The sequence below is a fragment of the Artemia franciscana genome, chromosome 14, assembly GCF_032884065.1.
Source record: "Artemia franciscana chromosome 14, ASM3288406v1, whole genome shotgun sequence".
Classification (NCBI taxonomy): domain Eukaryota; kingdom Metazoa; phylum Arthropoda; class Branchiopoda; order Anostraca; family Artemiidae; genus Artemia; species Artemia franciscana.
Window position 1 is genome coordinate 10,651,723 of NC_088876.1, and position 12,885 is coordinate 10,664,607.

The following is a 12,885-nucleotide window of genomic DNA, read 5'->3' on the forward strand; positions in this document are numbered from 1 at the left end:
TTACTTGTTTACAAGGCAACTTTATTTATGGAGCAAGAGCTACAAGTTATTTATTTTTACTTTTATATTTTGTTTACTTTGATACTTTATTTATTTTGATACTTTTTTACTTTGAAATTGTTACTTTGATACTAGTTTTTGTACTTTGATGAAACTTTGATGTTGAAAAATTTTTTTAGTTTGAAATGAGGAATTTTGTAAAACTTGAAACCTTGGCAATGAAAAACAAACAGAAATTAATTGAAAAAAAAACTTTCCGAAAAAGTAGTTTTTAAAAGAAAAATAAAAGTCATATTAAACGTTAGATCTATAGAAATAAATCTATAATAATTTACACTGAAAAGAGCCAGAAATTGCGATTAAAGTATAAATAAAATCCAAAACGAAGAAAGTTAAGTATAGATTCGTAGCAAACAAACAAACAAAAGGCACTAAAATAAATGAATAAATAAATATTAAAACGAGTAAAACAAACTGAATATGCATTCTAAGCTTAAAACGAGTAAAAATTACTACATGCAAAGAGTTTGGCTACTGCTCCCTTCCCTGACTGTAAAAGTATGGAGCCTTCTTAGTCTTTAGCTCCTTACTGAAAACGAATTATACTTCAAATATTTCCTTTTGTACCCTTTACAGCATAGAAAATAAAATGTAAATTGCAATGAAATAAAGTCTTGAACTGACAAGCATTCAGCATTTAATATCACTATATCTCAAATATTAGTTTAATTTTATTAGTTCTTTCCAAGACTATTCAAGACACATATACTTTTCAGTAAAGCACTAATGACACAGAAGGTTTCATACTTTTACAGTTAGGGAAGGGAGCAGCAGACAAACTCTTGTCTTTTTTTGCATAGATTGCAACATTTTTTCCCTGATGAAATATTAAGATTGCTATATTTTTCTTTAGTTCACTCCCATTTATCATATTTTCCTATTGTTTATCTGGCAACATTTGAAAACCATCTTAAACCGCCACAAATTGTGCAAAATTGGGCTCTAAGGATTTTACAGAAGTATCTACCATCACCTTCATCATACCCTGGTAAGACGACGACAGAAACTCTTTATTTGTTGATGCATATCCTTCCAATTTCTTGTCTATGTAATCTTTCTTCAGTGCTTTTTAAAATTAAGTATGACCGTCAAATGGTCCCGGTTTATTTTCAGTCCATTGATATGCTTGGGAGAAAGGGCGAACTTCATCATTATGAGACTCGGCATAAAGACCAGCGTATTTCTTCTCGATTTATAATGGAGCAGTCGAGATTTTCACCAAGGAACATGGTAACAAGCACATGGAGAAAATTTCATACTGTATATGATGATACTAAATCATTTAATATAATAAGACGTGAACTTTTAAATTTTCTCCTAGAAACTTTTCACCATTAATCTTTTTTTTGTTTTTTTTCTCTATGGATTTTTCTTTTTTTTTAATTCATCGTCTCTGATTGCTCATGATGTCATTCTCCGTGCACGTTTGTTTGATTGTTTTGTTATTGTGGTAATTATTTTGTCATTATGCTTTGTGTGGTGGGCCGTGAACTTGGGTATTGGATCATCAACTAATATTATTTATGTTGTAAATATCGACGGGGTCACAACAATCACGAGCTCTGTCTCTCCGTGGTGACCCATGAATAAATTGAAATAAATTGAACTTGTAGTGATTGTGTTGCGAGAGCAACACTTTGGTTTTGTCCCGGTTTTTTTTTTTTTTTTTTTTTTTTTCCTATGCCGCCGATCTCAGCTTATTCCTGGAAACTGGTAAGGGTCTAACCTGTGCGGTTTTTACGGAAAGTGTGGACCTCAGGCCGGATTGATGAATATGACATTACATTTTGGAGAGCTCCGTAGAACTCTTGCCTGGGGCCAAAAAGGATGGTTTTTGCTTGTCCTCGAGCCAGAGCCTATGGTGTGCGAAGTGAAGTGGAGTTATATAGCCTATGTCAGAGAGGAGTATCTGAAGTTGTGCAGCCAAGCTTTCGTTTCATCAAACCATGTTTCTGCTTTCGAGTGGAAAGCTCCGTTCTAGCAGGCAAGCAGGTAGGCACCAGTTTCAAATTGAAGATGGACTAAAATCTATAAGTGTTAAATATATGCGGTAGTTCCCCGGCCCCACAGCCAATATATCTTCTTTGAGTGATAAATAGAAAAATTTACAGAAACAAAAAAGTGCGATTTTCCCACGGGTCCGAAAGTGCTGCCATCTATTGTTTCTAGCCATTTCTGTTCGTGATTTGAGCTGACTTTACCATTCTTTTTTTTCTACTTGGGATTGCAATAGAGAAATGGTATCAGATATACCTCTTAAACTTTAAAAGTTCTCTCATTGCTAAAGAAATTAGAGCTTATCCTTTGCTCCTTTCTAAGTGGTGGTGTTAGAAAGTTGGCCTCCGGCAAAAAAGTCAACTTTTGAACTAAGACAGATAGAATTTTTTTTTCAATGACAATCGATAGACCTTGATGAGCTGATCAAAGTATATGTCATCCATTTTTTGTTACAAAAATTCCTTCATGACATACACCAGTTTGAAAGTTTCAAGGGGTTGACAACTTCAGTGGTAAGGTACACGCTTGAACCAAAAATAGGCCGATACCAATTGTGAGATATGTAGGGGACTTCCAAGCAACAGTCCAATATTAGCTTATAACCATCTTTAGCAATGAGGGGTTTGCAACTTTTGCTGATTGGTGTACCTATTATCTGTTTCTGGTGTAATTGATGGTAAGAACAACTTGGTTCCCGATTGTAAGACATGTAGGGGAGTTGTAAGTAATAATCGGCTGTTAGGCTACAATGACTTCAGCGACAAGGGGTTTGGAACTTTTGCTAGTTTGTGTACCCATTATTTGTTTCCGGTGAACTTGGATGTATGTCCCGGGAGAGGGACTTGTAAGTAAGAATCGGTTGCTAGAGGAGGCTCACGAGGGGCTACAAATTTGTGCAAATTGGTACACATCTATGGAATCAGGGACCCATAAATTTCCTGTAATGACCCGCCATCCAATAATAAGCGATCCTGGATGGCGAGTCATTACAGGAAATTTATGGGTCCCTGATGGTATTTTGATCCTGAAAAGTTACAGATAGCTTTATAATACCTACTAGATTACATAAGATAATGTTCCAAGTTTCCATCCGTCACGATGTCTACGATTGAAAAGGATAAAGTTCAACCGGCTGCAAAGTGACATTTAGGGGCCTAGTAAGTAATAATTGGCTGTTAGTGTGGACCTCGGGCCGGATTGATGAATATGACATTATATTTTGGAAAGCTCCGTACAACTCTTGCCTGGGGCCAAAAAGGATGGTTTTTGCTTGTCCTCGAGCCAGAGCCTATGGTGTGCAAAGGATAAAGTTCAACTGGCTGCAAAGTCAATTTAGTCCCTTCTTCCAATATTTTTTTTTTTTCAAACCTGAGGAATAGCCTTTGATCATCTGATTACTGATTGTGTTATTCTTTGTCTCTCACGGAAGAGAGACTTGTAAGTAAGAATGGGTTGCTAGAGGAGGTTCATGAGGGGCTACAAATTTGTGCAAATTGGTGCACATCTATGGTATTTGATCCTGAAAAGTTACGGATAGCTTTATAATACCAACTAGATTACATAAGATAATGTTCCAAGTTTCCATCCGTCACAATGTCTACGATTGAAAAGGATAAAGTTCAACTGGCTGCAAACTCAATTTAGTCCCTTTTTCCGATATTCTTTTGCTGTTGTTTTTTCAACGCTGAAGAATTTGATCATGTGATTACTGATTATGTTCTTCTTTGAATATGCCGTTTTGAAAGCTTTGATAGTTTTGACAACTTCAGCATTTAACCGATAGCGAAGAAACAAAACCAAAGTGTTGCTCTCGCAACACTTTAATCGGCAAAGCCGGACAAAGGTTGCCGCAACACTTCACGTTGCTCAGGCAACGTAGGTCTAGTTTTTGTTTGTTTTCAGCTTGATTTAAATATTCAACTCAAGTTTTACTAGTTTTAAGATTTATTTATTCATTTTGTTGGTACTCGTTGTATGTTTGTTTGCTATGATTGCTTATTCAATTTAAGCTTTACTCGTCTATAGGTTTATTTATTCATTTATATTGTACCTGTTTTCCATTTGTTTGCTATGACTGTTTATTTAATTTCTCTTCGTTTTTGGTTTCATTTATACTTTACTAATAATTTTTGGTCCTTTTAGACTGTTATCATGTTTTACTTCTGCGAATCTTAATTTTAATATTGCCTTTACTTTTCTTTGAAAAACTCCTTTTTCCTACTTTTTTATTTACTTAATTAACAGTAGTAGCGGTAGTAGAAATAGCAGGAGTAGTATTAACGTATTGCTTTTTGGTCAATCGAACAACCTTCTTGTCAAGTTCTGGAAGTTTCAACTTCATAAAATTGGTCATTGTTTATGACATTGCTGTTAAGTCCTTTTGATAGCCTGTATAATAGTATGTTTCTTGAAATTTTCCTCTCAATGCTCTTAGCCTTACAAGTAGTTACAATAGAAGTAGTAGTAGTTGTAGCAGTAAATGAAGAAGTGATAGTAGTATTAGAAGTAGCTTACAATTATTGCCTTTTTGTCAGATTATCTCCCCCTTTGAGAATTCTCTGAGAGTTCCAACTTAATGCCCAAATCAATTCTTGAGATACACTCTTTTGGCGATGTAAATGCACATAGCTTCTTTTGATTTATTTCAAATTTCCCTTAACTTTTTAATTGGCGTAATGTGATAGTAATAGTGGTAGTGGTAGCAGTAGTATTGGTTTTAGTTTGTTTAACATGATCAGCAGTAGTAGTGGTGGTAGTTTTAGTAATATAATATGAAAAAAACTTCATTTTCTTAAAGAGTTAAAGAGGCTGCGTCCCAAAGTTGAACCTTAAAACGTACAGGAATTAGGAGAGGCAGTTGGGGGGCTGCCGCCCCCTAACCCCCCGCCTTTAAAGACTCTTTTGTACAGGTTTTTTGTTGTGGGGGGACTTCATTGTTACTAATTACTAGTTTCGGCGCAATGGTTCTCCTGTCCTCTGGTGTTTAACATTTTTCGAAGTTATTCCATTATTCATTCATTTCAATTTTTTGTTAATTAAAAGAGGGCCTTTCCGAAGCCAAGAGCGGGGGTGGCAGCCCCCCACAACAAAAAACCTGTACAAAAGAGTCTTTAAAAGCGGGGGATTTGGGGGGCGGCAGCCCCCCAACTGTCTCTCCTAATTCCTGTACGTTTTAAGGTTCGACTTTGGGACGCAGGCTCTTTAACTCTTTAAGAAAACGAAGTTTTTTTCATATTATTTCTGTACGTTTTTCTACAATCCATAGTGGATGTAATTTAATAATAATTTTCCATGTTTATTTTCTCGCTTTCTGTATCAATAAATTCAAACTGACAAAATTATCTAATTTTGATAACTTTAATAGTTTAGCAGCTTAATTAAAAATTTAGCAGCTAGTGGTTTTTACCCACCCGCCTCCGGTTTATGGGCCCAGCACGCTTCCGCTGCGCCAAGCTGCTGTTATGCTTGTTATCAAACAAGTTATTACAATAGAAAATTTCACCAACGGCTTCAATTAGGAAATCAATTTAAATGGTTCTTTTAACTTGCTTCCAATAAGCCTTACCCCCCCCTTCAGTATAAATTCTTGTGAACATTCCAGTATGTAATTCTGATCACATGTTTCCATGTTTATTTTCTCCCTTTCTGTATCAATAAATTCAAACTGACAAAATTACCTAATTTTACAAGTTTTAAAAAATTAGCACATAGCGGTTTCGATCCACCGACCTCTGGGTTATGGGCCCAGCACGATTCCGCTGCGCCAAGCTGCTGTTAGTGTAAGAATTTTTCAAGTAAGTGATGTTATTACAAGAGAAAATTTTACCTTCAATGGGGAAATGGGTTTTTCTAAGCTAGAAAATCGGGGGGTAAAGATTTTCCGACGAAACTTTCCAGAAAAATTACTCGGGAAATTCCGCGTCGAATGAGTCTTCGTACACCCAGATCCGATGTCGGCTGTGACCTGTAGGCAAATCAGAAAAAAAAAACAAAAGAAGAATATGAACATTAAGTGGCTATGCGTGGTTTCTGGAAAACAGGGAAGCTCCTGGGCCCTAGGGAACCTTAACTTGTGAATTTCAGCAACGTTAAAGGGGGGCTGGGGTTGACGGGTCGAAACTTTCGGCCAGATTTTCCCCATGAAGGAAAAGTCGGAGGGGGATGAAATTTGGCAGGTTTCTTAGTTGGAGCTCGGGCTACGAAATTCATCCCTTCCCATCCCTCTGCGACCACTGGTGCCTCCTGGTACCAAGTGTGCCTCCTTGATACTCAGTCATTTCTGACTGAGTATTAAAATACGGATAGAAGTATTAAATACTTCTTTAAATACGGATTTGGAGGAATATTCACTTAATGCCCTATGTACAAATTTAATTAAAAATGATTTAACTAATTATATTAAAAAAAACAGTAGACAAATCCACTCAACCTGTTGAATAGACGTTATAGGCTGGCTGCCAAAACGGCAAGATTAGCTTTAATAGCTTGTCTGTAATTGTTTTTTATTGCATTTGAATGAATGGTCATTTTTCACTTACCTTGATGTACCAGTCCTGGTTGAACTTCCTTGAAGTAATGGATGTTTTGAAAATATTTTAGTTTTAAAGATCGTATTTTAATGTGAGTCCTTTTATATTCATTTAATTTTTTTTGTTTTGCTGAGGACGGCCCTTGGATACAGGGTCGAAATATTCATTTAAAGTTGCGTTTGACTGTCTTATACAGAAATTTTCCTATTGTTCTACTTGTTCCTTACGTATAGTATATGTAAACAATGAAAGAATTGTTTCAGTTACAGCCCTTTCCCTGACGATTTTTGAGAGGTTGACATTCCCAAAGAAACAATTACTGGACCTTTCAACAATCCTGAACAAAATAGCTCTCCTAAATTTTGATCGGATGTGCTTTGGGGAATGAAAGGCTTAATATTATTCAGATGTGTTTGGGGAATGATAGTGAATGGCTGGCTGTCCTCCATTCACTTTTGAATTTTAATAAGGGCACTGGAACTTTTGACTTTCAATCAATTGAGCCCATCCAATCTGAAGTTTATACGACCACCCATTCTATAAAACCATGTGTGCCCCGGTAGAGCTTCCAATCCTTGTCCCTAGGCTCTGGAGAGCTGTGTCAACCCTGGCCGTATGGTTGAATGCTTCCTGGATTGTTGTGAACAGAATGGTACAATTTTAATCAAATTTTGTAGTGGTAAAGAGGAAGTCAGAAAGGGGGGGGTGTTACCCTACATCACTTTTGACTCTTAAAATAGAACTACAGCTTTACATTTTCAATTAAATGTGCGTCCTCTAAAGTTAACAAGACTACCCCTTACATAAAATTTAATATGCCCTATGATTATAACTTACAACCCTTGCCCCCAGACCAGCCCTTCAGTCCCTTTTGACGTTTCTATGACAACTTTTTCTATACAAAGTGCCGTGGTCTCGCTATCATTTCGAAATGCGATATTTCCTCTTTTTTTTTTAATTTGTCTCATTTGAAGAGCCAGTATGTTCATGTCCAGCTGGATAAAATAACGGGTAGGTAAAAGGCTCCTCCTGATGATCAATATTTTTTAAATTGACAAGATTTTTGCCAGGTTGTTTTAGCACAGCTCATACTTCATTACATCTAGGAGGGTTGAACCATCTATAATCCACAACATCAGGCAGAGTCAAAATGAGCTGGGGTTTCAGAGGCTACCGTCCCAGTAAAGAAGCAAGTCGATTTACATCATTCTCCACTTCTTGAATTTTCAAGTAACTGTTGGCATAGTTGTTTACGACTTGTAATATTTCTTCCAAGACAGTCTTCAGTCTTCAGTTTGCATGAGGTCCAGGAAGAATCCTTCAAAAGTTTCATTGGTGTCTAAAAAGTACTTTTGGCTATGTAAAGGCTGTTCAAAATCACCTTCAGTGGTTTGTGATGGATGTACGGATAAACTGATTTTGTAATAAATCTATCCGACCGCTTTAAATCTAAAAACATTACGGATATTGATGGTTCAATCATCGCTTACGTTGAGTATAGCTAGAGTGAAAATGGTGATTTCCTTAGAGCGTTTCTGGAACTCTTTAGAGAGCAAGTGACGTCCAAAAAAAAGCAAACCAATTCATTTGGAATTTTAGCCGTGGCAACACAGTTCGGTCACGCAAGCAGCAGTCTCCAAATTAATTACCTTTGTTTGCTGTTCTTCTTCGGGAAAATGAAGGTCTCCAAAGTGAATAAAAGCAAAGTTGTAGGGTCAGGATTGACTATATGTAACATTTACCCAATTCATGGCATCTTTGCAGGCTTGTAAGAGGTCATGTGCCGTACCTTGTTGGTGTCAAAGATTGCAACGACGATTATCTTCTAACCTAATATTTATTTTTCCCTCTTTCTCATTTTTTGGTTTCGTATATCTTCTCACCGCAAGTATCTTAAACCTTTTTTTAAATTCAATTTGCTCTTCGTTGTCGCAGGTCTTCCTAATGCAAATGGCTTTTTTCTTCACTTTCCTTTTTGACTCGTTCTGATTCCTACTGTCGCTTATTTTCTAACCGCATGATTTTTTCTTCTTCATTTTGGATTTTCGTTTTGGATTACTTCTGACATTTTTCCAATTCCCTATGCTGTAGCCGCTGTGATATATCTAGATTCATTTGATGGTCCAGGCTCATAATTTTCAGCCATTGCCTATTTAGGGTATTCAGGTGGTTCTTTTCGTTTTAGAATGTTTGATAATTCAAGTGCTTGGACAAAAGACATATTTTAAGGCAGTTACATGTATGAAGACTTTTATATTAGTGCATGGCGTCATTGCAATGCTCATGACAAATTTGACACTATATAAATGAAAAATGTGTTTCCAAATTTAAAACTCTTAACGACATTTCTCAAACTCGATAGCTATCTAGGTTGTTTAATCCGGCAAGAAAATCCCAGGCTGTCAGTTTTCCCTAACACGATATTGAGCCTTTTTTTAGGAAAAAATGAATGCAAAAATTTTTATTTTATTTTTTTTTTCTAATCTCTTAAAGAGATAAGATATATATTTTGACTAAATCACATTCTACAAAAAATATGAAAAAAACATTAAAGGTTACTAAAATACTTTTTGTTTATTTAGTGTGAAGAAGTTTTTACATCCAGCAAAGGAGAAGTTACTTCACCCGGCTATCCTGACTTCTATCCATCCTCTGTAAGCGGCTGTGGTTATCTGATTACTGTGCCAGAAGGCACAGTACTGCTGTTTTTTGATTTCTATGAGTTAGAGGAGCAGGTTGACTACGTCTATGTAAGTGTTATTTATAGGTAATAGAAACTTCGGTGGGAGCTTCAATATATAGGATGTGGATATGTTTTATTGCAGTTGAACCTAGTTTGAAAAGGCTTTACAGTACTTGATTAAACGGTTTTGTTTGAAAAAAATGAGAATATTGACGAATATAAAAATATCAAAATATAAACACTCTTGAGTCTCAAGTCATGCTCCAAAAAACAGATTGATTTTATTTTTTCAGTCTGTTGATTACATTTGCTGTATAAAAACATCAGATTTTATTCTTGCATTAAGAATTTTTGCTAGTTATGGTGCTGTATATGTGGTTAACTCTTATGTCTATCTGGCGCAATTCCAAGAATTTATTTTAGACGATTTACATTTGGAACTTGAATATGAGGCAAAACAACCTAATATGAGAAAAACAAATGAATATGTAGGAAATCTTACAAATTTTTACACGAAAAGGATTTTAGAGAAACAGAAGGTTCGTTTTGAGGAAAAACCTTGAAGAACAAGAGCTAAGAGCTCATGTGGCACTTGTGACGAGGTTGGAAGAGCCAAGAGCTCATATGGTATAAGCTTTAGCAAAATTTCGAGAATCAATAGATTGCTTTAAAAGGAAAATCAGAGGCTTAATGCCGATCGGGATTTAAAATAAGAGCTCTGAGTCACGAGGTCCTTCTAAATATCAAATTCATTAAGATTCGATCTTAACCCACTCGTAAGTTAAAAATACCTCAGTTTTTCTAATTTTTCCTCTCCCCTCAGCCCCCCAGATGGTCGAATCGGGGAAAACGACTTTATCAAGTCAATTTGTACAGCTCCCTGACATGCCTACCAATTTTTATCATCTTAGTACGTACAGAAGCACCAAACTCGCCAAATCACTGAACTTTACCACTTAACTCCCCCAAAGAGAGTGGATCCAGTCCGGTTATGTCAATCACGTATCTACGACATTTATAAGCGTTTTCAAAGATTTCTGGTTTCCCCCTCCAACTCCCCCCAATGTCAACAGATCTGGTCAGGATTTGGAATAAGATTTCTGATACATAAGCTCCTTCTAAATATCAAATCTCATTAAGATCCGGTCGCCCGTTTTCAAGTTAAAAATACCTCAATTTTTCTAATTTTTCCAAATTAACAACCCCCAGCTCCCCCAAAGAGAATAGATCCGTACCAATTATGTCAATCTCGTATCTATAACTTGTGCTTATTCTTCCCATCAAGTTTCATCCAATCTCTCCCCTCTAAGCGTTTTCCAAGATTTTCTGTTTCCAAGATTTCTGTTTCCCCCCTCCAACCCCTTATGATTTGAATTGATAGTGGAGCATCTGAGACATAAGATTCTTCTATGTATAAGGTTTTATTAAGATCCGATCACCATTCGTAAGATATGTCGATTTTCACGTTTTCCAAGAATTCCACTTTCACCCTCCAACTCCCTTCAATGTCACCGGATCTGGTCAGGATTTGAAAAGAGAGTTCTAAAGCACAAGACCCTTGTAGATATCAAATTTCATTAAGATTTGATCACCCGTTCCTAAGTTACTAAGTTCCTAAGTTGCCTCATTTTTTCTAATTTTTCCAAATTACTCCCCCCCAAACTCCATCAAAGAGAGGGGATCCTGTCCGGTTACGTCAGTCACCTATCTTGGACTTGTGCTTGTTCTTTCCATCAAGTTTCATCCAGATTTCTCCGCTTTAAACGTTTTCCAAGATATCCGCCCCCCCCCCTAATGAAACTGGATCCAGTCGGGATTTAAAATGAGAGATTCAAGTTTCGATGTTCTTCTAAATGTGAATATTTTATTAAGATACGATCACTCTTTCGTAAGTTAAAAATAACTAATTTTTTCTATTTTTTATAATTAACCCTTCCCCCAACTCCCCCAAAGAAAGCAGATCTGTTCCGGTTATGTCAATCCCATATCTAGAACTTGTGTTTATTTTTCTCTCCAAGTTTCATCCCGATCCCTCTACTCTAAGCATTTTCCAAGATTTTAGGTTCCGCCTCTCTGCTTCCCGTTCACTGGATCCGGTCAGGATTTAAAATAAGAGCTCTGAGACATGATATCCTTCCAAACATCAAATTTAATTAAGATCCTATCACTTCTTTGTAAGTTAAAAATACTTCATTGTTCAAATTTGTTCAGAATTAACCCCCCCCCCCCCAAACTCCTTCAAAGAAAGTGGATCCGTTTCGGTTATCTCAATCACGTGTTATGCTTATTTTTACCACCAAGTTTCATCCTGATCTCTCCACTCTAAGCCTTTTCCAAGATTTTAGGTTCCCCCCTCAATTCCACCAAATGTCACCGGATCTATTCGGGATTTAAAATAAGAGCTCTGATACACGATAAACTTCCAAAATTCAAATTTCATTATGATCCGATCACTCCTTAGTAAGCTAAAAATACCTCATTTTTTTAATTTTTTAGAATTAACCCTCCCCCCCCCAAAGAAAGTGGATCCTTTTTGGTTATCTCAATTACGTATAGAGGACTTGTGCTTATTTTTCCAACCAAGTTTCATCCTGATCCCTCAACTCTAAGCATTTTCCAAGATTTTAGGTTCCCACCTAATTCCCCAAAATGTCGCTGGATCCAGTCGGGATTTAAAATAAGAGCTCTGATACACGATAAACTTCCAAAATTCAAATTTCATTATGATCCGATCACTCCTTCGTAAGCTAAAAATACCTCATTTTTCTAATTTTTCAGAATTAACCCCCCCCCCCCCCCGACTCCCCCAAATAGAGCAGATCCATTCTGGTTATGTCAATAAGGTATCTAGGACTTCTGCTTATTTTCTCCACCAAGTTTCATCCCGATCCCTCCACTCTAAGCGTTTGCCAATATTTTTGGTTCCCCCTCGAGCTCCCCCCAAAGTTGCCATATCTCTTTGGGATTCAAATAAAAGCTCTAGGATACAATATCCTTCCAAATACCAAATTTCTTTAAGATCCTATCGCCCGTTCGTAAGTTAAAAATACTCCATTTTTTCTATTTTTTTCCAAATTAACTGGCCCCCGCTTCCCCCCCCCCCCCCCCCCCAGATGGTCAAATCGGGAAAACGACAATTTCGAAGTTAATCTGGTCTAGCTCCTGATACACCTGCAAAATTATATCGTTCTAGCTTACCTGAAAGTGCCTAAGGTAGCAAAACCGGGAGAGACCGACAGACAGACAGACCGACAGAGCGACAGAATTTATGATCGCTATATGTCACTTGGTTATTACCAGGTGCCATAAAAATGAAATATATTTATCTTTTGTAAAAAATTGCATCTACTTTACAAATAGGAAAACGCGAAATTTATACGAATCTGGTTGAAGTATTCCGGGGGGAGTGGTTCCAGCCCCTCTTCAAACTTACTTTCGAGCCCAAATAATATTCTTGTCAATTTTTTGAGTCTATTTCTAATCTTATTTAACATTTTAAAGCTAACATAACAGCACAGCTTCAATTTTTCTTTGGATTAAAAGAGGCAAATTCTAATTGAACTAAAAAAGTTAATCTTAAGAGCCATCCTTAGCGTATGAATTAGTCAAGCTGAA

The 12,885-nt window shown here is 36.6% G+C and overlaps 1 protein-coding gene across 1 annotated transcript in view; it reads left to right on the forward strand.

Moving 5' to 3' along the window:
- The window catches only part of LOC136035845 (cubilin-like), a 97,833-nt gene that overhangs the window by 25,478 nt on the left and 59,470 nt on the right, over positions 1–12,885 (forward strand). The window contains exons 2-3 of the mRNA XM_065717805.1: positions 1,124–1,290; positions 9,170–9,337. Of these exons, the coding sequence (XP_065573877.1) occupies positions 1,124–1,290; positions 9,170–9,337 (335 nt within the window). The remainder of the gene's footprint in view (positions 1–1,123; positions 1,291–9,169; positions 9,338–12,885) is intronic.